The following is a 26,445-nucleotide window of genomic DNA, read 5'->3' as shown; positions in this document are numbered from 1 at the left end:
GAAATCTGCATATTCAGTTAATTTGGGATTTATTATCCCAGTAACTAGACTTGCAACTGTTCTAAAATCGTGTTGACTGAAGACTTGAGAACAGTATGAGTGGATGGCTACCCCCACCCCCATTCTTAAAAGAAAACCTGTGCCTGCTGCTTCCAATTTAGTGCAATCATGCCTCTTACTGGCCAATACAAGATGCAGCATTAGCTGTCACATGCAAATGAGTATTCATGGAGACTTTGAAATGTGCAATAAAGAATAAAGACATGCATTCTGTGAATAATTGTTTTCTTTTATAAAACTGGATCCAAAAGGGAGTGCCATTTCACCCAGAGTCTATAGCCTTTCTATGGTTACAATCTGCTGTTGAAGCCAGATATTAGAAATGAAGTGTGGATAAATGGATAGAAATGAAGTGTGGATAAATGGAGGACTCCAGTTTCCCGTGCTGTCAATCTTTCACAGTACTACATTTGCTTAACAAGAAATAATCCAACACGTTTGTGTTTCTTGCTATCTTGCTTTCTTTTCCAACCGGGACTTTTAAATGCATAGGGATGTTTAATAAAGTTGTCCACCTTATATTAGCTTTTTTTTATACTAAGCCCGACCTAAATTCTTAGTTTTCAACAGCACAGATACACAAAACTACATAGCTGTGCAAGCTTCACTGCAAACCTAAAGTCTTTCAAAGCTCTCTGATATCACTTACCAGGATGAGAGAGAAAGAATAGCTCAGATTTTTAGGGCCTATTTAGATGCAGGGTGGGAAAAAAACTCAGCAAGCTGTATGCAGATACATGCACACATTTGTGGAGCTGTGAATAGCCAAGCTGAGTTCAGACACACACACCTATTCACTGAGACTGCAGCCAGAAAGTCTGTTAGAGAACAAACAGCCATCAACTTGTATTTATATTAAATCATGGCATTACGTGGCCCCATCTTCTGCTGGCAGAACCCCAAATGCTTAGTCCAGTAGTGGGAAGACAGTAAGCAGATGCCTGAATTGCAGCACCTTTGCAGTGAACTGGAGTAGATGAACTGCAGGAAGCACTTCGGTAAGTTCAGACTTGGCAGAGACAGGACTAGAGGGGGATAAAACTGGTTGGCCAGCGCGAAGAACAAATGCTAAGGATAAATGTTGCCTGTACCATGAGGAGGTCTGACCAGTGCAGGCATGCATGGAGGCTCGGCAGAGGGAAATACCCCCTTGTAGGTAACTCGGTGCCTTGGATTATGTTTAATCTGAAAACTGGAGGACTCCAGCTGAATCAGAGCATCTCAGCAGGCAGGACGTGGCCCTGCAGGAATCCCAGAAAGGCAGTCAGAGGGCTGGGAGGCATTACATTTTTCCCTTAGCCTAAAATAAATAATTCTGTTGCCCTCTTCACTATATACCTTTGCTCTTCAAGGGCAATCTCTTGAAATACAGGCACACACATGCAAACACATTGAAGAAACATCAACATTACCATTACAACTGATAACAATTACTGTAAATGGAGGCACAAAACTATGAGGGGGAATCTGAAGGTGTTTCACTCCTGTAGGGAAGGATGCCCACCTACAAGGGCTGAGCAGTGACCAAAACCATCCCTTGGCTCTCTGCTTGTCCCTGTTAACCACGGTGGCAGGAAGACAGCTGGTTCTTTGTAGCTTTTGGTCTGTATTGTGCCTCCTAAGGGAGATGAAAAGAGAATGACCCTGGGGCTAGGGCAAAGGATTTGAAACTAGGAGATTTGGTTTGTATTCCTGAATCATCACAAACTTCCTTAGGCATGTTACTCAGCTCCTCATTTTCCTACTTACCAAATATAGCTAGTAATATTTTGGTATCTCAGAGAGATGTTAGCACAAGCCCTTCAACATATATATCTGCTCATATATTATCTCGATGTAGTCATTTTCAAATGCGACTAGAAAACACTCAGTGCAAACACATAGCTCCATGAGGCTTAGTCATGCAAAACACAATGTGTGGTGATGCATCCCCACGACACAGGAATGAAAACCAGGACTTCATTCACATGTAAAACGTACTTGTGGCTCCTCAAGGACCAGGTCCCTTTACTCTGTAGCCCCAGCACAGAGGAATTTAAAGCAGCTTATTCATGGATCTTTGCACCACCATCCATTGCACAGGTGGCCCTGCACTTGGAGATGCATCACAGGGGAGACCCGCATTTGAAGATCTAATTTGGCTTTGCATTATTCTGAGCCCAAAATCCACATTTCAGAGGGTGACTGCAGCCTTATCTGCAGTCTCTGTACACAGTAGGGACTTGGCAAATGGAGTTTGGTGAAATGGCATGGCACGCTACATAGAAGACTGACTATAAATCAACAGATTTTGGCTCTGCTCCTGGCTCTGTCACTGATTTACCATGGAAACTTGGGCAAATCTTTTACTCTCCCTATCCTTCATTTTCCGTACCCATAATGTAAAGATAATGATGCTGCTTTGCAAGCTCTTTTGAGATCTCGAGATGTTAAGTGCTAAGTGCATTTTGTTAACATTAATAGCACCCAACCGAGAGGATGCTGTATAGCACTAGCCTGGCTGTCCCCAGAAAACAGATTGGTGTGGGGAAAGTGTGCATTTGTTAAGCAGCTTAGACATTGCTTATTCCCATAATACTTCCACAATACACGGGAACAAGATCTGACCTACTAAAACAAAAGAAAAAAATGCCATAAGGAGAAAATTTCTAATGCGACCTGTCGTCTTATTTCTAGCCCAGGAAAACTTGGGGATTTGCTAGAGATTATCAGTGTTTCTGTGTGTGGTTATTATACCCAGCCACAACCACAGTGCTCACAACTTGTGGTGGAGACCATTTCCATTAGTAGGCATTAATCACCATTTTATACACTCCAGTTCAGCTATCACTGAAAAGACAGTTAGTAGATGCACTTAGTTATATCCTATCACAATTTATATGTGACTCAATTTTAAAATAAGTTAATTGTACTGAATTATATTCTAGCTCTTGTATTTACAGGACCACAGTATATTACAATGTATATTTTTAAAGTGCCATCTAACATGCTTTGTTATTTTACGCTTCAATTTTCAATGTTTCTGCTCAAATATGTATCACAACATACACAGTAGAAAGAGTTACGAAAAATTTATTATTAATGCATGTTTTTTTCTCTGCTGGAGATAGAAGAACTTTGTTGTGCATGTTATAAAATGTTAAATATTAGAATTATTTAAAGTTAATAGGATGCCAAAGAAAATGACTAATAATACATTATACAATTAGATGCCTTTCATATTAGTGAATCCATTAACAAAATAAAATACATTCAAACAGAAGAGTTCTGATTTTCAATTTTTAGCAAGGATTGCCCATGTGTAAAGCTAAATTATTTATTCATTTTTTTAAAAACTGCTGGATACATCAGTTTGCAATTATTTGCATTATGTTTGAATGCTTTATCATGTGGCTCTGATTCAAAAATATGTATCTCTAAGTTGCTTTAGCATCTTCATTTGTGCAAAGCATTAAACACGGAAAACACAAAAGTAAGTTTATTCCCCTGGACTCAGCAGGACATACCACAAGCCCTCGATATTGCTCTTTCAGCTGTTTTGCGTGTCTTTTTGTTATCACACTTTAGCCCAGATGTCCTCATGCAGAGTTTCACATCTCTAGTTTGCCCTCCCAGTTGTACCCTTTTTTCTAGATAGGATCGATTCCCTCCTGTCCCACCCATACAGATCTCAAGTCAGGCATCACACAGCTTTGCCTAAAGTTATTCTGATGCTATAGGGTACTGTTTTTCTGAGCACTGGCTACTACTTATTTTGAAACTAGTTATCCTGTCACCTCAGCTGATGTCCATATTATCCTTGAACAAAACACTGAGCAAGCAGCTAACTTCTCTTGCAGTAAGAAACAGCTTTTAGCACCAAAGTGATATAATCTTCTAGCCATTTTTCTCCTGTATTTGCCTTTTCTTTTTGCATTGATGCTCTGTCTCTAGAAAAGCATCCGGCACCAGCTAAAGAAAGTTCTACAAAGAGCAAGTAATCTCCTCCTCCTCACATCCATCTTCTCTTCACTGCTGCTATCTACTTAATTAAGTCATTCTCAATCTTCTGTATCATAAGCACATAATGTTGGTTGATGGAAATGTGTTTTGAAATCCCTGTTTGTTTGTTTTTTAATTATCTGATTACACTGAGGAAAAAAAAAAAAAATCTCTCTTTGGTATACTACAATAAGTAAAAATCCAGCAATAGCACTCTATCTTTTTCTCTTTCAAGAGACTTTTTTCACCTTCTAACAGTCTACACAGTCCAGTCTTTACAGTTCATGGGATTTATAAGTGTGATGAACCCAACTGCAGCCAAAGTTTGGTAACATCGTTTGAAAACTGGTTTCAAGTTAAAGATGTCTCTTGTGATGATCTTTACTCAGTTTGTGAGAGGTGAGGAATGCCCTGCTTAGAGTCTGCTGAGGTTTATAGCAGGAATTTGGCACAGCCTAACTCCAGGCTGCTGTCACGCCAGAATATCTCCTGCCCATATATATCCCAATGTCAACCCAGGGTGCAACTCATGGATGAGCCAAGTCTCCCACGTTAGGTCAGCTGGTAACAGGGAAAAAAAGAGTGTGCAACAGGGACACAGGAAAGGATTATAAACTAGCAGATTTGGCTGCATCTTGGACACTGCTTGTGGAGTAGAAGGGCAAAACTATTAAAAAATATTTGTTCCATTATATTCAATTCTTCACATCCTGATTATTTCAAAATTTTACCATAGTTATGTTGTATAAATAATAATAGCAATTATATGAAGAAGACACAATGTGTTGAAATTAGAACCACGGATTCATAGGTTGCTTTCAAAAGGCATCATTCTCACGGCTCACCCTGAGGTGTTTGTCCACATGGAGGGTTTTGATTAGGCTCCGATTATTGCAGTAGAGTTGGGAAACAGGACCTTTGATCTCAAGAGATCTGAACAATCCTTGTTACTTTTACTGACAACAGGCACGCTACAGACTGAATAGTGTTAACATTCAGATGAGAGCTGAAAACTCAAGTGAGAGCTATGCTACATTCTCACTTTTGAGACTCTGGTACCATGCATAACTTTGAAATTAAAATACAGTGTGACTACCTCTCTAAGTGTTTAAATTAATATGTTTAATAATCCCTACAATAATAAGTCTAAAGTGCAAATTAAGACTTGAAAGAGAAGGAGAAAGGAACGTCTCTTTCTTTATGTATGTAGCATGTATTTGTTCAGGATAGTGGGATACAACGCTTTTCTATATCGGGATCTCTTAAAGCTCCTTTTTTTATAAATCTTGGTTTTCCCACTAAATATAAATGCAATATTTCTTATACACACATATGTATATATATGATAGGAATTTTTTTTTTTAAAGGGAAAAAGCTGATGGTGTAGTCAAGAAAAAAAAAAATATTCATTTGCCTATGTATAGGCATCTAATGCTTCTTAAATGCTCTAAGCCATCTCACCTGGCTTCTAACACCCAGTTTCCAAGGGTACAACTCTCCTGTATATCCTCTGCTAGACCTGACAGCCTTGTGAGCGTCATTCTGATACTCAGCATCCTCTCAAGTGGCACTAAAAAACCAATGATTATGTAACTGAATCAAGGCCAAAATGTCCAAAGACTGTATTAAGGGAAGATGCTTTCCAAGACCATGATAATTTGCTCATGCAAAAAATTCCACTGAATTACACAATAATACTCAGAGAGACAGAGAGAGAGAGAGAGAGAGAGAAATACGGGAATATTCAATTTTAAATCCATAAAAAATGGTAGTCTGAGTGACTTGAACACTTCTTAAGAAAACTAACTTATTTTCAGCAGGAATATATTTCTAAGGAAGACTGTATCCACAAATGAGACAGTCAATAAAAGAACATAGGTTTCCTCATAAAAGCAAAAGTTTCCAATGATTATTGAAGATATAGTTTGCATTCCCCCCCCCCCCCCCCCCCCCGATTTTTTCTTTCAAAAGTTTTCCAGTTTGGCCCCCAGTGATGTCCCAGTTTGGTCCCCAGCACTCTTACCTCCCACTCAAATAACCAATGGAGTTCAACAGTTAAATGCATTACCAAAGTCTCACCCAACCAAAATCACTCACTACTCACAACAGTTGTATCTACCAGAGTATTTAGGGTTTTCCCAGTTCTCAGCATACAAGAGACCACAAATACCATGATAAAGCCTAATTCCGCAGTGTGGCGACTTCTCATCCCATGCCACCCTGCGTAATATTATGTAATGTACATCCACATATAACATCACCCTTTTTGTTGCAGACCCTATTTCATGTTCATATTTGTCAGCTGGTATTTCATATCAACCACAGAATTACAGATGTTGACCACAGGGGAGAAAAACACCCCAAATATTAGGCCACACCATGATCTCATAAGACATTGAGCATGACCAACTTTAAGTAGGAACTGTGTAGCTTAGTTCTCCAGGGTCTCTGTCTACTTGCAGCACAAAATCATCCCATGCAAAATACCTTTGACACTTGTTTGGTTTATCTATAAATATGTCTGGTAACCCCCAGCTTCTGGAGATTATTCCATCATCCTAAAAATCATAGTTAGAAAGTTTTCCTGTTAATACTTTTAACAAATGACTCGATAAATTATTTCCTTTCCTTGTTATTTTGGAGCTCTGTGGAATGGTATTTCCTGTAGCATTACTATCAGAACAACAAACCCAAACAAAGAGTCACCCATGACAACGAAGAGCATCCCAAAAAAAAAAAGGCAATCCCTTGCTACAGCATGCAAAACTACAGTCCTTCTCAGTGCCTAAATAACACTCCTTGAGGGGTTATCAAGAAGCTCTTCAACTTCTTGAAGTGTTACTAAGCAAAAAGCTATTGTAACGCAAATAGTGCAGTGGTTAGAAAAGAAATAAAAGGCATGTCTTAAATGCTTGATCATACAATACATGCCATAAAATCCATGGTATGTTTGTGGCTGACCACACTAACCTAGTTTACTGCCTCTTCTGCCCCGTTCTACCAACTTATTCATCACACCGTTGAAAAGAAAAACATGACAATACCATTGGTAAGAGAAATTATACAGTGTCTAGAGCTACAGATTGGGCAACTAAGACTTATAATTCTGATTATATTTCTCTTTTTTTTTCCTTCACACTGAAAACAAATACGTTATATTGGAAAAAACATTAATATTCTAGCTCTGTCATCTCTTTTTTGTATAGAATGCACATTATTTACAAAATAATTCAAAGCATTGGTTGCAAAAATTAGTATTTCCATCAGGTTTCACTATTTAACTCATATTTACAAATCACTGTTTGGGGTACTGTACTTCCCCCCCTTCCCCTCTGGAAAAAGAAGGGCAAGATGTAGAAACCACACCTTCTTTTGAATAATAATAATAAAAAAAATGTTTTATATCTTAAAATAGACTTTCAGACACAGAGAGAAACGGGAAGAACCCACATCAGTAACATGCACATATTTATTGATTCACCAACTACTGTGTGCTCAATTAAAGTATTCTGTTGTCAGAGTTTTAAAGCTTGGAAAAAAAAAATTAAAAAATGAAATTCTTGGCTACAGCTTGGCATATGCAGGTCTTAACCCAGAAACAAGCTGTTTTATAATTATTTCTGAAAATTGCTTCAGTCCATTTTATTTTCTGTGCTTGCCTGGGAAGTGTGAAAAGGAAAGAAAAAACTATTTTTGACTCAAGGCTTTCAAGACATTTTGGTTCTCAGCTAGCAAGTAACCCAGTTTGAGCCTGATATTTCCAACGTGAACTTTGGACCACTCTTACTGGTTTCTCAGTGAGACTGGTTACATGAATAACTGCTGGCAGAAGTGAGGAAGGCTTTGCTGTCTGGGCCGTACTTGATCACATGGAGAACGTCACCAAGGCTGGAGGGTGGCTCTAAGGTTAGACCCCAGCCAAGAAACGTTCATGTGTTTCTAAGGATACTCACATATGCCTGAAAAATACCATCAATAACCTCCTAAAATGTCTAAAAACGTGTGAGATGGCAGGATACAATGGGAAATCTCACTAATGCATATGCACAAGAAATTAAGGACCCACAAACAAAAAGGAAAGCGACTGCAGAAGAGAACCAATCCCTCTTTTTTTTTCTCCTCTTTTTCCAGTGATCCTTGCTGCAATTTTAAAATAAAGCCTGCGATGATCCTGTTGGACCTTCATGTTTGTAGCTGCTCTCTGGAAGCTGGCAGCTGACTGAAGACCTGCTCTCCTCTGCCCACAGAGCCTTTGTTAACCGGAGCTGCTGGCTGCCTTTGAAATGGATATATTGGGTCAATGGAAAGACTTGAGTATTTTTGAATGGGGAGTTTTGTTGTTTTTTTTTTTTTCCTTTTTTTTTTCTTTTTTTCTTATTCTAAAGAAATAAAGCTGTGAAAAGATGTTGCTGCTTTTTTTTTTCTCCCTTCTTTTTTTTCTTTATTCCCCCCAGTTCCCTCCTCCTTTTTTTTCTTCCCTCTCTTTTTCCCTTTCTAAATGCTTGCTTCAAAACCACCCAGCCCATTTGTGCTGACCTGGCGGCTCCGTTTCAAAGGCAGCTTCGGTCTTGTGTCAGCTCCACGGGCTCTGCCCGCTGAGGCAGAGTCAGCCGGGAAACGACTCTGGTTCCTGATAGGCAAGGCTCAGACATATGGTCCCAGCAAGCTCATATAATCAGTAATATTAAAAAAAAAAAATTAAATCCCAAGATTTGTTCCTCTTTTCTCATAGTTCATTGATAAAGAACATGCCAGTATGGTTGAAGAATCCTGCTGGTTAAAGGTATCATCCTTAGCTGCTCATATGGTCTGGGCTCTTACTTGTCAATTTGATTAATCCAAGCCATTTTAGAACAATAAATATAAGTACAGATGGAATATAAACATATTGAAGATTACTGTTTTTGATGGCTGTTGTTTATTAAATCAAAAATTATGTTGCAATGAGGATTTTGTTGACATTTCAAATGAAAAGGAAAAGTAAATAGGAATTAAATATTCCTTAGGAAAGACAAAACCAAAAACAAACCCCAAAAAACTAACAAACTACCACACCACAACCTCCAAAACAGCCCACGGGTAATAAAAAGGCAATGATTTTACTTACGATGCCACCTATGAGCTACCTTTAGAGAGGGGATATGGCACCTATAAACTCAAAACACTAGGTATGTCGAAATCCATAAAATTTCCAATTACTGCTTCAGAATTTATTGTGCACATATGGAAAATAATACTTGTAAAAGAGAAAGGGGTTTGTGCCTGGTGCTGTCAATACTGTGAAGGATGGGGTGATTATAAAGCAAATTAACAATACTTTTAAATGTGCATTCACTTATCTTTCCAATTAAATCCTTGTTAAACAACTGCACAGACAGTAATGGTGCTTCTGCAAAGCACTGATCAAGACAGTTTTATTGTAATTTTTACTCTGTAACAATTAATCAAGTAGGCATTTTCTTTATTATTAAATTATTTAGTTAATAAATATTCACAATCAGTTCACGTATTTGGGGTTTAAATTTTACTTTTAATTTTTCTTAAACTGAATTATATTCCAGTATGTTCTTACAGAAGAAACAACAGAATATTTTAATTCTTTTTGCCAAAATGTTTTCTGTTAACTTGAGGTAATGTCAAGGTAAGATTAAATTCGCCTTTTCCCCCAATGTAGTTACCAATTCAGATATGTTTGGCTGTCCTTTTCATGTTCCATAGGAAATGTACCTCTCTGCAATAACGTAGTATTTAGCCTCTGCAAAAATTCTTATTTCCCCCCCTTTGCTACATAAGTATAGTAACCAAGCCGTAAAAACACAGTAATTGACCTTTGGATGGTACGTGGTGTTTCGCAGTTAATGCACAAGGTATTGCAAATGAAATAACGGAATGCAAAGGTCATCTGTACAGCAAATACCAAGCATTTTGCAAACAAAGCATTGGATATAAAGACAATTAGGAACTCTCTTGTATTATGTATGAACCAACACTTACTGAATGAACCAATAAGTATTGAAATTTGTATTTCTATGGTTAGTTTCCCTGAACATATATGCATTAGGATAGAATCCTAGTGTTTCAGCAATGTGTTATGAACCTTTTATAGCTTCATTTTTTTCAGTTAATTTAGTACTCATGAAAATTGCTTGTTTGACAGTTGTAGAAATTGAATGCCTTTCCAGCTACCCAGCAGATTAGCACAGGAGGCATAAAGAAATAAGCTTTTGCCTCCTCACCCAGGTATCTCTTATCTTCAAGGACAGAGGGCAATTGAGGATTGCTGGGACAGGTATGTACAAGCAGGACAGGGTTTATCCCAAAGAAGGTCTTACTCCACTATATCACAGTGGGCATCAACACAATGGGTTTGACCAGAGCATGGAGCGCACCACAAATTCATACTCTTACTTACATACTAACGTCTTTATGGATGAAGAGTCCCCTCTTTTTTTGTTTTCTCTTCCTCAGGCACTTTTTACCTCACTGTTGACATTTTTGATGAGGTCAGAAGCTCGCTTTTGAAAAGCATCTCCCAGCTGTCCCCACTTTCATATAGTGGTGCCTTAATGGCCCTGAGCAGCCCCACCTGGGGCTCCCCCACCCTGCCCATGGGCTCAGGGCCCACGTCAGCCCCACCCCTTTGGGGCTTTGGGACAAAACAATTGATTTTTTTAGTAGCATCCTCATATCCTGACACTGTCAGCACACTTTACATGGCTTAACACTTCGCATTTATAGAACCTTATCCCTTTTCCCACAAGTATGAATTAAAAGAATATCCTTATAAATATCTGTAAAGGCTTTAACTTACTGGACCTTGCTTAAAATCAACAAAAGTACTCCAGATTTTTCATAAAATCCCTAAACAATTGCCAAGTACCAAAAACTATTTTTCTTTAGATTGCAACTATTCGACTTCACCAATAATACAGAAAGCATAAGAGGAATGGACATCTCTGTCTAATGTCTCTGGCTATTATAGAAACCTTCGCCATAGGTTAACAGCCAGAAATATTGAATGACTGGTAGCTTAGTTTCTAAAACCAAAATTCTTTTAGTGCTTGTAGACTAAGAAAAGTACGAATGTCCTGATGTCAGTATTGGTCCAAACAGCTTCTACTGCCTTGATTCAGTGATTTGAAAAATGATGACTTTGAGTTTCGAAAGTGCTGAGAGATGTTATAGCCTGGTCCTCTTATGATCAACTGATCTTTTCAGCTCTTAATGGGAAAATAAATCATAGATAAAAGATAATCCTGTTGCACAGAAGCAAAAAAGGTGTGATATCAATAGATTTTTACAGAAAAAGAAAACTCTGTGAAAGGGATAAACTAAATAAGGTAGTTTGTTCTGCTGATGCTTGTGTTGGCAAGGTCAAAGCCCTCCTCAGGATCTGCCTACCTCAAGAACTGAGAAGGAAACACAAAGGATATTCAGAGAATTTAAAAAGATACAAAGCATGTGTTTTTTTATTGTAAACCCATCCTCACCCCAAAACTCCTAGAATGTCAAGAGTCTTTTTAGATTTTTACTATTCTTATTTCTTCTTTAATGATGAAGCTGTCAACTGTTAGTGTGTTTTCCTTTCATATTCACCAGTTCTCTCTTATTTAATTTTTGATGCTGCAGATGACATTAACAGTATAGGAAAAGGAGCCAAGTAAAGCTTTGCTATATTCTAATTAATGATTATTCTAATAAAAAATACTTTGATATGGCAGCCAGCCTAGAGTCTCTTCTATGATCTTTAATTTTCAATGTGATAGATATTATTTATATCCTATAAATGTAGGTGTAACACAATGGCAAAGCAAGCAGGAAGAAAGAGCCGATTAAGTATTTGGCCTGTATAAGAACTGATTGCACAGTCAATCTCTGCAATGTAAATAGGCTTTTCCAGAACATTTGTTTGCATTTATAATTAAATTAAACTTTAACTATATTAAAAAAAAATCTCTATGGGAAAATCATAGATATAAATACTGCTTTCCCACTGTTAACTACAGAAAAATGAAGGTACAGGGATTGATTCTAGGAGGTCTCAATAATTACAGAGTGAAAAAATGATGCGTAGCGAGTTCGTTATTAAACATCATCCCACTGCAGAGCTTTAGAGGACTGGTAAATAAGCAGGTTGGGAGCACATACTGGTTTTCCAAGTAACTTTTGTGACTTCATAAAACAGTCTGAACCTGCTGCTGTCTTCAGCATCTAATCGACAGGGGACAGCAGGCCCTTGGGGACATTGGTTGGAGACCGCTATTGCCTTCCCAAGCAGGCATTAAATAAATCCTGTTCAGCCCATGGTGTGTTTTGCAGGTATGTTGTGCCTCAATGGGCTGTTTCTTGCTTGCAGCTTCCATTGGTCACTCAACAGACAGATTTCTTGCATGTGTCCTATGTAGCCAGTGTCAGAGTGGCTTTAATGTACCATTAACTTCACCTTTATATTTTCATTTTTCACAGTGGTATAAACCAGAAGAAAAAGGTGCCTGGTACCTCTGTGCTGCAAAAAGCCAGCTTAGACTTCTGCATAGCTTTACAGTATCAGCCCACCTGTTTTAGGTGAAAACTTGAGCAGTAATGTTAACCTCAAGTATGTTAACCTTTGGATGCCACGAGACATGATAGACAGGACCATTACTTTTATGACACATTTTTTCCTGAGGAAAGATCCTAGGCAGTGAAGAAAGATAGAAAATCCCAGTTTTGCCTCTCTGTCTCCAAACAAAATACAGTGTGTGATCATTTGAAAGCCAAGGCAGGCTACATTATCGATACACAAATACCCAACAACTATAAATCCAAAGGAACCCAAGTAATGAGTCAAAACCATGAAGCTGATGATTTATTCAGTCTGACTGAATTTACTGGCATAAATACTGATTCCTCATAAACCAGAGTTCACCCTCCAGTTTCCGCTGAAGGCAAGTCTGATCTGGAGCATCTGAGGAGGTGGCAAACATCTACTGATCCCCTGAAACCTTTCCTAGAGATGTAAATGGAGACTTGAAGGTGGGAATATTTTTACATCTCTCATATCTCTCAATTTCATGAGAATTTTGGAGTCAAAAGTCTTAGTTTATGTATAGTACAAAACTAATTGAGGAAGTAGGTCTCCAACAGCTATGATCTCCAAGAAACCACACACAATACACAATGTTTAGCGGTTCTGCTAATAGTCTTCAGGTAACTTTAAAAGAGTTAATAAAAAGTAGGAGAAAATGTTGCAGCAGCTTCACATTTATACTTGATTAAATCAAAAGTGTATAAAGTCTTTAATGCAATTTAGGATTAAGGATTTTTCCTAATTTCTGAGAAGTTTAATTTTATTTTCTCGTTAGTATCAGGAGGTTCACTATCATCGATAATATTTGCTAAGATATTAAATATGGGGATATTTAGTCTTTGCCAAGAGTAGTAAACTGCTCAGAGAGGTGAACGTATTTGTCATTTATCTTAATTAGCTACCAGTATCAGCTTCCACACCTGTAACAGTATCTATTGATCAATGTTAGATTCATTTAGGCCACATGCGTGAAAAATGTTCTTTTTAGTTAAGGAAACATGTTCATTATATGTGGAATCTGTGGAAATAAGTTCAGTAAATATGTACAGGTTGGTTCTAATTCTGGTTCTCAGGTCCCTAAAATATTCATCTTTCCTCTTCCCATTTTCTGGGGTCAAATCTTTGCCTTTTCAAAAAGCAGTGGTAAATCTTCCATTGACTTTGACAGAGCCAGTACTCTACTTTTAGTATTTCCTTTTCAGTTCTTTTCAGCACCTTTTTCTCTTTCACTGGTTTCCTTTGGATCCTTGTTCTACTTTTGGTTTTGTTTAACTTTCAACATCCAAACAATCTGCTATTTTTCCTTTTAATCTTTTTTTTCCCCTCACTTTGATTCTTTGGTTTCTACATATGCTTTGCTTTTTGCCACCTTATTTCATGTATCCATTTCCTCCTTTTTTCTTTTTTTTTGTTTGCTTGTTTCTCATCTCCTGTTTAACTACTATTTTCCTCCGCTTACTCTGCTGTTTTTCCTCTCTCCTAAACGACATTTCCCTCTGTGCAATATCTTTCTACCTTCCCTTTCCTCACTTTTCCAAAACATGGCTCATCATTCTATGCCACTAATGTATAGCAGATTCTGAAATACTGTCATCTGAGACAGTTAAGTACTAAACAAAACATTACCAGGGTGGAGGAATCACTTACCCTGATTGACAACAAATCGTAACTTCTGTATTGTTGCCAGATTGCCGCTAACTCTGTATATTCCATCAACATCTAGACCTGAAAGAGAAACACATATTTCATTTTAGATCATATAAGTATTTTTCTTTGTACGTCTGTCAGGAAGCCAGAAGCACCCTAACAAGTATGAAGAAGAGCAGTGTAGTGAATGACTGAAAAATAATCCACCTGACAACAACTGAAGTGCCTCCTGCCTGATTAAAACAACAATGAAAAATAAAAGTGGTAGATTAACTTAAGTGAATACAAAACACCTAACTATAATTATCTTGTAATTCTGTCAGAAGAATACGGTTCTGAAAAGGTATTTGAGTGTGACGGGAAAGGAAGAGTGAATTAGCTCTCGTGCTCATAGAGAAGGGCTGTTTGGGATACGCAGGATGCTATGCAAGCCCTGCTTAAATGTGGGGTGTTTATATTAACAGTGCTGGGGAAACTTCTCAGTCTGGGGCCTGGATTTTTCAGATGTGAATTTCTGAGGCTGTGACCTTTCTGAAAATAAAGTAGTGAGACACCCACTCTGAAATCATGACGTGTGTGAGACTACACACAACTACCGTTTTTCTACTATATTCTTCATAGCAGATCAGACAAGTTTGAAGATGAAATTAAATATCCCAAATAGCATATGCCCTGCAGTACATTTCTTCATTAATATAGGCCATTCTTTTCAAGGACAACCTGACAGTCTTGTTTCTCCCTGCATATCTACTCAAGGTTTATCTTCTAGGTGAAACTAGATGTCATACTCCCTTTTGTGACATATTATCTCCTACAGCAAGCTCTGCTGATATGACTGTTTAAAATAGCACTTCCAGCCCTGGTTGCATAGCTGTAGCATTTCAAAGCACATGGGAACTGCTCTCCTTTCCCGGGAGAATTAGCTATTGTGCAACAACGACCGAATCTGCATGCTTAAAAATGGAAAACGCTAAACTGTACATTGTCATTTCACGTTTAAAACCTGCAAGTACATAAGAAGCTAAGAGAAGCTACACAAAACAGGTTTTTTTAAGGCTACTCATCACTTGGTACAGAAGTTTTAATTAGCTTTTGGCAAGCAATTTCAGAGAAAGCCTTTCTCTTGGAAAACGCTAATTTGTCAAAACCAAAATTTTTCAGGAATTATTTCCAGAGAATGTATCTAGGGGAATTTTTTTTTTTCCAATTTGGGGTGGGGAAAAATTAAAAACCGAAACTATAGGAAAGGGTGAAAACAAGTCCAAAAGCCCAGAAGGGCGGTTGTAATAACACCTAAATAGGAAGGAGCCGAGGTTCAAGTCCTTATTTCAAAAATGCTTGCATCATGCCTCGGCAGATGAATGCTGTAGCCAGTGGACTTAGCTTCTTGGAGGTATTCCTCACTGATCTTGAAGAATTTTAAAAGATTTAACTTTCCTTTTGATGCAGACTGAAACCAAATAAGTTCTTTTGTTTGTTTGTGTGTTTGTTTTCTCTCTCTACAAAATACAGTTCATATTTTATGTCTATCCTGCTAGGAACATTCTGATTTGGTTTACATGAAAAAAGTCTGTTTTAAAAATGAATAATAATTCCATGTTATACACTTCTATTAGACAATTTTCTACCCTGCACCTGTGGGTGTCCTGCAACATAATACTGAGAGTGATGATTCATTTCAGGAAGATCCCCTTTGGTTACAGAGGGATAAAGAAAAAGTTTATTTAAGAGAAATCAAAAAGGATTTGTTAATCAAGAACACTTGGAAGTTATCCATCTACTGGATATATAACATATGAGCAAATGGAAATTACTAAAATGTTTAAGTAATGCAATTCTATCCTAACTCTGAAGAGTCTCATTCTGTTTTAGTAAGGGGAGAGTGAGAGAGCAAGAATAATTCCCAGCACAGGAATGTGGCACTCTTGTGGTAAGGGATTAAGAATTGCATCATGTAAATTGATGTCTAAACTAGAAGGTAAAGAGGAAAAATAAAACATACAAACAAACAAACAAGCCCCAAAACAGAATGTTAACTTTTGTTTGGAGCTAACTCAATTCAGTTCTTACTCTTTTTGGATATATGGAAGCGAAAACGATACATGTCACTTTGGGTGAAATAGCTATGTCTCATTAATAGCATCAATTTGGAACCTGCATAAATTATCCAGATCAAGTGAAACCAACAAACTATGTTGTAAATTGGTGGATATTACATCTTGCAAAATGATCTGGAGTATACAAGTGCATTATTATTGTTATAAATTTACTTTGGTCCAGAAGTGAGGTCTGATTAACATTTCATTTGGACACTATACAATATGGCAGAGAGGAAAAAAAAAAAAATCCAAGAATATCAAGCCAATTATAGTGTTCACGTGCCATCAACTTTCTGCTGCAAGAACTTTGAAAGTTAAGCCAAACCAAACCAATGTAAATTGGTGGATTTGGACATCCTTTTCATGACCACATTGTCTTAGCTGGATTGTTAACAACTTATTTTGGAATTCCAATTAGGCGCAAAAGAGAGAGAGAGAGAAAGACAGAGAGAAATATGACTTTATAGTTCTAATATCCTGACTCTATGAACAATTTTCAAAGCAAATTCACTTTTAAGGGCACCTCTATCAAGAATAAAAACATCACTGCGCTGCTGTCAGTGTTTCTTCACGGCAGGCTATAAATACTTAGGGAACAAGATGAAACAAAAGCCTAGCAGAGTTTCCTATCTGGTGCTGGCGTTTAAGTATAGTGGTAAAGAACGTTTCAGAAAAAATATTCATTGTAATAAAGTCCAACTGTTGTTCACTATAGGGTGACCTTCTTGTGTTTTGGAGTGGGATTTATCAGGGAAGAATCGCTGGATTTTGCCCCAGAGGAGAACAAGTGTTTTATTTGCTTTATATCCCAATCTCCAACTCTATTTCTGTTTGTTTTAATGAGGAACCTGAGAACAGGATGGACCCGCAATTAGAAATGATAGCCAAAAGCATGACAATGACCACAGTATTTCCACCCTAAATTTTGTAATGGTATAAGAAATGTAGGAATAGGACTTACTCAAGAATACATCAGTTTAGCTGCCAAACTATAGACAAATTTTAACTATTTTATTTTCAAAAATTATGCAGGTACTGCTGATGAGAAAGTTAAAAGGCAACTGAACTCAGACTTGGTTGAGATTCATGAACAATAATGGAGGTTGTATTCACTCCTGCATAACTGCACAGAAGATGTTAGAAGAACATTTGTTTAAGAACATTTCTTGCACTCCTGCTTCTAGCCAAAATGGAAATAACCATGAATGCAGGTCAGTGTCAGCTCCAGTAGCAGCCTGAGCTGGAACCAGGTGTTGCAGAGAAACATTAAAAACACAAGAAAACATTAGAGCTTAGGTGATATATTTATCCAAACATACATTTTAAAATATTAGATTTTGATATTGATTGAGGTAGTCCTGATGCTTTATGAACTACCTTGAATGAAACGTTCCCATTAATTCTTTTCTATTGCATAGAACAAATCCTTCTCCCAACTCACATTGCATTCTGCCTAAGCTTAATCTATATTTGACAATATCTTCAAACTGAATATAAAGGCAAATTCTCTTGTGTGGAGGGGAGGGGGGTGGTGGTATACAGAAATTTCTCTCTCTGTTTTGTAACAAGATTTAGAATTTGAAACATACCATTTTAAATGGTACTAGGTAACTTCCTGCATAGAAAGCCATGAAACTTTCACAATTAATGTATCCTGAAATAGGTGTGGTCCCCAGGCCTGGTAGGAGTTTTGTAAAAGAAACCATCGTGCTGGATTCAACAACAAAGTGAAGTACAAACTTGAAGAAAGGCATTCTTTAGTTAGTCCTTTCATTTAAAATCAGTTATGTTCAGGGCAAAAATATTGTATTTCAAAGGAGCCTATTATGCCTTCCCATAAACAGAAAGATCATACGTTTTAAAACTAAAGTATCATTATGTAATCAAGCTGTTGTATTATAAACTATTTTGTGGGCTCAGATGCCCACGGCTATCTTTACAAATATTTAAGAGGTCATTATCAGGGTATGTTCTCCCTAAAACTATAATTCTTTCCTCGTGTTTTCATATGCATTTTACCATAAATATCTGATTTATAAACAATTTTTTAAAAGTTTACTAAGGGCACAAAAGTGAGGCACGACGTCATTTAAAGAAGCAGAAATGCATGAATGCAGCAAATACGCCAACGTCAAGATAATGTGTCTGATGAGAAAAACACCACAAAACAATGTGAAACAAAAATAGCTTCACAAAAGGATCAATATTTGTATGCCAGTAGAAGGAAAGTCATGAAAAGTAGCAAAGACTAAATCTGACACAATAAAATTGGGTATTAAAAGTACTGTATCTGGATAGGGTTACAAAAGGTACCCAGAGTTTCAGGTGAAAGTGGGAGCAAAGAAATTTTTGTCTGATGCCATGGAAATCAGAGGTGAAAATGATGAGAACAACGAAACAAATTTGAGTTACAGCACAGAAAGAAAATGAATATGGGTGCATTAACAGCAAACAAGGGACATATGGATGTAAAACCTGCGGTGCAGAGGTGGTGTGAGCTGAAGATACTTGAACCAGCAAACTTGGTACGCAGCTTCATCAGCTCGGGTTGAAACGAGCACCAACTCCTTTTAAACATAAGACTGTCTGCACTCAGTGTGGTTTTCAGTGTTGCTGACATCTCTGTCCTGCTTTTTGGTGTGGCATTGGGTGGGATTAGGCATGCCTTAAAGCTCCCGGAGCGGGGCTGAAGGCTGACACCGGGATTTGCTCTGCTCTGCTCGAACAAAACTGCTGCTTTGATCGTCAGAACTACACATTTCTTGTACTCCTCCCATCAAAGGGCCACATTCGTGAGGCTCAAAACAACATCCCAGCTAACATCTGATATGAAAACAGGTCCCATCCCCAGTCCAGAGAAGGTACTCAGCTACCATGGAAGTGGGTGCCATACAAATGTCATGTTAGATAATTCTACCAGGCAGAAAAGGATAAACAAACCTAGGAGACCAAACAGTGGATGATACTGGAAGTCAATCTGAAGGACAAAGAGGTAATCACTGTTGCAAAAAAAAACAGTTTTCACTTATTGGTGCTCATGATACACGTCTCTTATTTGCAAATAAAATATAGAGAAATCCTTGGAAATTACTAAGGCTGGAAACAGTGGCAGAAGAGTTATTCTGATATTGTAAAGGCAGTAAGAGGGATGCGCTTGGAGACTGGCTAGACTGACCTCAGTCCCAGACGGACTTAAATAATTAATTCAGGACTCTATGAACAAATAATTCATAGCGAAATATAATTAATCCCAACCAGCATGGTTTCATGGAAATCAGGGCCTTGTCTAGCAAACTTGTTGCATTTTTTGATAGGATTGGATTTTTGACAGGTCCAGTTGATAAGGGCAATGGTGTTGAAATAGTATGTTTGGCTTTCCATGAGGCTTTTGACTTCGTACCACATGACATTTTGATTAAAGCACTTGCATTTTATGGAATTAACAGGGCATATATTACACGGATTAAAAACTGGCTCAATGACAGACCTCAAAATGTGGTAGTTAATGGGAGATATCAGTTAACAAGGTCATAACTGGCAGAGCTCTCAAGAATAGAGCTCCCAGTCCAGTGCCATCTAATACCTTTATCAGAGATGTGGACAATGAGAGAAAAAAAATCTCTGTTGGCAAAGTAAGCAGATGACACAAAGATCAGGGAGATATTAAATGATGATAGGGACAGGTAAAGTTACAGAAGATCTGAACTGCTACCTTAAATGGTCACAGTCTGGTAAAATAAGTTTTTGTATGGAGAAACACAGGGTACGTCCAACACTCTGGATGCAGGTTACAAGGCACTTATTTTAAATATTTTAATTTTAAATAATTATTTTAAATAATTAGCTGACATGATCTCTCAGTTCAGTGCTATAGAAAAGAGGACTAATGTGATCCCTTGAATTATAGAAAGAGGAGTATCAAATTGCGCCTCTTCATGTGCTACATATAGGATCTCCAGCAGAGCACTGGACTTGATATTGAAGCAAATAAAATGAAACATAAAATATATGCTTTGTTACTTCGTATTAAAGAGAGGATGCAGAGACGTCCTCTCCATCGGTACTTTTCACATCATTTGCAGGTACTGGACTCGTGACCAGCACTGCCCAGCTGCAGGACCTGCGACAGACAAGCCCAAATCCAAGGTAACATGAACAAGATTTTCTTTTTTCTATTATCAGTAGAAATCCAACATTGTATCAGAATTTAGTAAAGGCAGAGATAGGGGGGGAAAGCAAGGAGAGGAGAAATTGTACTAGTTCTTAACAAGCTAAGAAATTACCCTATAGGAGGTGTCTGACATGAGGTTTGGCGAATCTCTTTAGGAAATTAGCTAACAAGAAATAATTCTATGTTTGACTGCAATAATATCAAGAAGATGAGGGGCATTCCTACATAAAAAGAGAATCTCATTTTTTCTTGCAGTAATAACTTCAAGATGCAATGAAAGGAGAAAAGCTTGACTAAGATCTTATTGTTTTCAAGACCCTGTAGAAACTGTTTAATGGAAGCAATTACAACACTGAATATGAGCATTACATACTGAGAATAAGTAACAAGTGAATATGATGGATGATATACTTTATTCTGTTTCATATCACTTGATGGTAGAATTTCCACTTAGATATTTATATACAAATAAATAAGGATAGCGACAGTACAAAGCAAGTGCAATTTAAACTAGCACACAGTTCACTGCTATGCGGGGCTGCTGTTTAATGCCTAAATCAAGCTTGCTATGCCTTCGTCGTCTTCTCTATTGTGTTGCACTGTCTTTGACATTCAAGAAGTTTATGGTTTAAAAGCCCCAGGAACAACAAGACTTACTCAGAAGGCTCCCTGTAACAAGAAACAAAACTAAGCTTTGAAGCTGTTTTTTTTGAATGAAACCATCGAACAAGCAGCGTGTTCACTGTAATTTTGCCGTTACCTCCAATATATACTTTTGCCATTCTGATAGTCCCACTTCTTGCAGCTAAACAAAGTGACCTCATTGCTTTCCACTGTATTTTCTTTTAAACATTGGCTGGGATGATTGAGATTCAGGAATGTGGGAAAATGGATTCCCAAGCCACGTCCATCCCCTTTAATTCTGAGCTGTAATTTTTGGCTTGGCTTGAATCACAGTCATCACATTTCAGTCTGAATCTCTCTGTAAAGTGATCTTTCTTAAACATTTCTTTCACTCATCATGGGATCAGAAACAAAGCCATTCTAGTCTTTCAGCAAAACACTTACAAACGTCTTTTTACAGCGACTCACAAGAGCTGAATTTCCTTTAAAAATGTTTGAAAAAGAGGAGGTTTTCATTGCCTGATTGTCCTCTTTGTGAATCTTGTCATCTGTATGCCATGAGCTACAGCTATTTTAATCTGTTTTTGTTTGCAATCCATTTGGTGTCCGCCCAAGAAAATGCAGGTGATTCTAATTAACTTACTGCTGAAGATGTGGAAAAATCTCAATTGTGCTACAGAGAATTATACATTTAAAGCCTTCCCTCTATTATTTATAACGGCTTATTAATGAAAATGATTACATGAATACATTTACCACCTGATTCATCTTTGTTCACTTTTTAAATCAACAAGGTTTATGCTAAAGGAGAAAAATCCCTACCAAATACAGACCTCAAGTACACATATCAGCTCACTGCTTTAAATGGAATGGCACTGTTAAAGGAAATAACATTGTCTTACTTTATGCAACACGGTATAATATCTGAAATTACCGAATGTTTGGCAATAGCCATTCTCTCTCTGTAACACATTAGTATTTAATTTTGTGAATGTTTATTTTTTTGTTTGCTTGTTTGTTTTTCCTTTTAATACCTCCTTCACCACTCCTATTTGCTCTCATTTGCTGCAGTTGCTGCTTCTCACATATGGGTTAGCAGGTCCATTCTGACCAATGTTTAATTTATCCGAAATAAAACAGGATTTCTATGGTTCTCTGCTACTTTATCAAGTATACTTTTTTTCCCCTGCTTGACCAAAGGTCTTTCAGGAGTATTAGGAATCTTCAAAAGCTGAATGATCCTTCACCAGCAACTGGTGGTGTGGCCATAAGACACTATGGTGACTGACAGAAGGGAATTTCAGGTAGAGAGATTTGAGTCATTTGTAGGAAAATCTATAGCTGTTAAATACTGGCACTGGGTATTTTCTGCTAGGTACAGCTACCAGCAGGCAGTTTACCACCTTCCATCAGTTACCACTTCTATTATTCTGTGCCATGCAATATATGCTGTGATAGTCTAATTTGAATGTGATGACAATGTGGATAATGCAGTTTATTTTTGGGAGGATGAAAGCCTGAATAAAGGTTATCATTTTAGGAGAAGCTGACGATGGAAAAACTCATCCACTGTATGACATGATCAGAACAGCTGGGGATGTAATGTGGAGGGTGGGGGAGAAGAGAGCCAAGGTATTTTATATGTTCAAGAAATATATACAACATTGCCATTTCATATATCCCAGCTGTGCCTGTTAACTTCTGGAAACATGTAGAGCTCAGCAATAAAGCATACTTGACTGATATTTACTGCAGTGTGCATTATAAGACATTTTCTGTCACACATCACGTTCTGAAAGAGTTAAGTAACATGAAAAATACAGGCTCAAGATTATATCTGTCATGGATGAAAATACTACATTTATGCCTCATTGTAATCCATTCATTGGTTTATGGACCCCGAGCCCTCCAGGGAGTGTCACAACTCCACATGATACTGCTGAGAGCTGTATTTTGCTTTTGGATTTCTGATTTAGCTGAAAGAAGTTTAAAAACACATGTAGCCTGACAACTCCCTATTGGCTATACAACTGAGGAGGGTCAAGAGCATAAACTATTCCAGCAAAAGCCAGCTGTAACTTATGCTCACTAAACTGGCTGAAGATCTGCCTGTTACAGACAGTAGCATACAAGAAATTTATGCATTTTGCTAAATCATCCCTCTTTGGTTAAACTGTGCTTCATTTGGGGATCCATCATCACCAACATCATGCCTGTGTTTTTTGAGCAACATCAGAACACTAAGGGAAATTGCACTTTGGGGGGTCTAACTCTTCTCTTAGGACTATATAGGACTTTCCGTCAGGTCCACTGACATCAGTAGGAGCTGTGGTTAAAAGCTAAGAGACAGATGCAATTCTCCAAACATCCCTTACTCCCAATGCTGATTTTAAAGAGAATTTAGTGCACAGTAGGGACGAATCTTTTCCCGTCTTTCACAATAGTGAGAGATTAAATTAGACCTCAGTAATGTCACCTCCCCATCCTGACTAGTACTGCTGCTTGTTGGACTTTTAATGGTGGGAAGCAGAAGAACTGTACATTTGGGCATACATAATCTTCAGCCAAAATGGGTAAGGAGTTTGCATTTTCTGGACTGCGGTGCCTTTGCTTGGCAAAGAGATTTTTTTTTTTTTTTTTAATGATAGTGACTGGGGTAGGAAATTTAGGATGGAATAAGAATATTTAGGATGGAAATTGAAAGTCACAGGACTGCTTCTTGCATCATTCCTTGGCTTTTGAGAGATAGTTGAGGAGTCCAGATAGGCCCAATACTCTTCTGTATAACAGATCCATTTTTTACTTGACAGCCTGAAGCTATCCTCTGTTCAAGCTTAGATGTCTCAAGGTTATCTATCTTGTCTTCAGGAACGGGTCCTACCTAACCACCTCTGGACATTTCCTACAGCTGTTGTGCATTGCTGGGGAGTGCGTGCAAACACAGAGTTTAACTGTAACGGTTAAAGAAATATCAGCGAGGTATTTGATAGTATTTGTTTCGTTGCATAACACAGAAGGCTGGGTCTGTTTCTTACAGTTAGAAATTAGACCAGCTCAGTTCTCGATTTCTAACAGAAGGAATGTGCAGAACCCTGCTCTAAAAATGGAGTTCGGGTTCTCATGTACAGTTGGTAATGGTCTTTATTCATATCATATTGTAGGCATCTATCTTTGTATTTGCTCTTTATCTTTAAGTGGGAGAAAGCATTTAAAAATTAAATTCTTTAGTCTAAGGCACACTATCAGACACCTTTGGGTGTTACAGTCCATGCCTGTGTGGAAAACTCAGAGGCTGTCTTGGAAGATAAGTATACATATAGCTAACACCAACTTACTGAATTCTTAGCATTGCATATCTGTCTAACATATAAATGTGATATAAATGTGTGTGTGTGTGTATGTATCTATGTAGATAACTTTTACTTTTATAATATCTTTCCCAGTGTACATTGCACACATTTAAAGACACAATAATGATTAAAATCATGGGATTCCTCTGAATGTTCTTACACCTTCCTTTGTGTGATAAACCTCCAGTCTAATAAATGAGCAAAATTTTCTTAGTTTTGCAAAAGTCATATTTAGTGTTATGGAACTAATTAACATTACATTAAGCAGTACTACGTGAAAAAATAGAAACGTTAATTTTAATATGACACAAACTTATTGTGCTTAGATATTTTTCCACTTCTTTTTGCCATCTTAGCTGCAGGACTCTGTAGTTATATATATTATTTCTCCTGTCATTCCCACTACATTTACTGTCCCCAAACAGGTTCAGGTAACTTAAAAGCTTTTCTTCTGCCTCCATTTAATTTGGGCAAAATCTGAACCATCAACAACAGTAACATTCAGCAAAAAATATAGTCAAGATATCTACAGAAACCATAAAAATCCTGAACTGGGTTACAAAGAGTAATAAGTACCAAAACTTAAGAGACTACCGCATACTTCGTTACTTTGACAGAAGAAACTCCATAGTTTTCATATTATGGTTCGACATGCACACCATGCTATACTACATTAAAGTAGCAAAAAACTTTTGTATGAATTGCCCAAGAACTCCTGGAAAGACATTGCTTAAGTATAGTCTGAAATAGAAAAAATTGCTACTTTGAAATATGCAAAAAAAAATCACAATGAAATACAAATAATATAACTAAAGCATAACTGAGACATGCAAGAAATACAGAAAAGTACTGACTTCTGATAAGAAAAAAACTAGTTGTTGGCAATAAAATGCACTGGATATCTGTTAGCGGAATTTTGCATGCAGTAAATGCATAAGTATCAATATAATTTGATATTTTCATGCAAGATAATTATTTTAAAATTTGAAGCTACGAGAAGAATTCTGATTTGAATCATTGTCTTTGTATCTTAACACTGACTGAGACATGGAATGATGTAAGGAAGGTAGAAATCCCATCTCATCCCTTTTACTAGGGTTCACACAGACCCTCTGGTATTTCTGAAGGCTTGGAAAGGCGAAGTTGGCATACAGTGTTTTCCATATCTAATTTCCTTCTTTGGTGAAAATTCCTGTATTATTAATGACATTTACTATAGAGACATCCAAGACAGTTGCAAAGTTTCTAACACAAACTGTTACTGTCAACTGTGCTTTTTTTTTTTTTTAATGTATGACATATCAGAACACAAAAATGCAACTGAAAGAGAGATAATAAAAGAAACCATTGTGAACAATTTTTAGTGTGCAAATTCAGGTATTTTTCAAAAATCAGTATATCATGACTGTTTGCAAAGTGTCTAAAAAGATTGTGTCTTTGCTCAGTGATGGTAGAAGTGCTCCTGTGCAAAGAGCTCTGTCACTGGATCGGTGCTATTTATGACCAGAGAGTAGCCACTGCTGTGAGGATAGTCCTGCAGGTCATAATCAGGGCATTAAAGAAAGCCATTTGTGAGCTCCTCCGTTTTAGTGGTAAAGTAGGAAAACCAGCTTGCTGAAAGAGCACCCTTCCGGCATCTTCCACCTTCCTGTTTAGATTCAAGTCTGGCTCACAGTTTAGCTGGGCTGGAGAATTTGAATGGTTTTGTTTTCAGTGGTTAGAGTAGATGCTCAGCTTGTTCAAAGTTAACTTTATAAGCTAAGCGAAAGCAGGTTTCATTAGAAGAGGATGCATCTTATCTTTCTACTAAGGTTTATTAAAAATATGTAACACCTGATAATTTAACACCAAACGAGTGGCTGCTAAATTTCCCCCTCTCTCTGTCTCTCTGTCTCACACACACACATCTACACACAAACAGAGGAATGCTTCTCGACTGCCAAA

At 37.5% G+C, this 26,445-nt stretch overlaps 1 protein-coding gene across 4 annotated transcripts in view; it reads right to left on the bottom strand.

The window, feature by feature from the left end:
* The window catches only part of ARHGAP15 (Rho GTPase activating protein 15), a 331,391-nt gene that overhangs the window by 91,848 nt on the left and 213,098 nt on the right, over window positions 1-26,445 (bottom strand). For all 4 annotated transcript variants that reach the window (XM_082312214.1, XM_082312216.1, XM_082312215.1 and 1 more), the window contains one exon: window positions 14,258-14,335. In XM_082312214.1, the coding sequence (XP_082168340.1) occupies window positions 14,258-14,335 (78 nt within the window). The remainder of the gene's footprint in view (window positions 1-14,257; window positions 14,336-26,445) is intronic.

The sequence above is a fragment of the Platalea leucorodia genome, assembly GCF_965183815.1.
Source record: "Platalea leucorodia genome assembly, chromosome: 5".
NCBI lineage: Eukaryota > Metazoa > Chordata > Aves > Pelecaniformes > Threskiornithidae > Platalea > Platalea leucorodia.
This window is presented reverse-complemented; position numbering and strand designations above follow the sequence as displayed.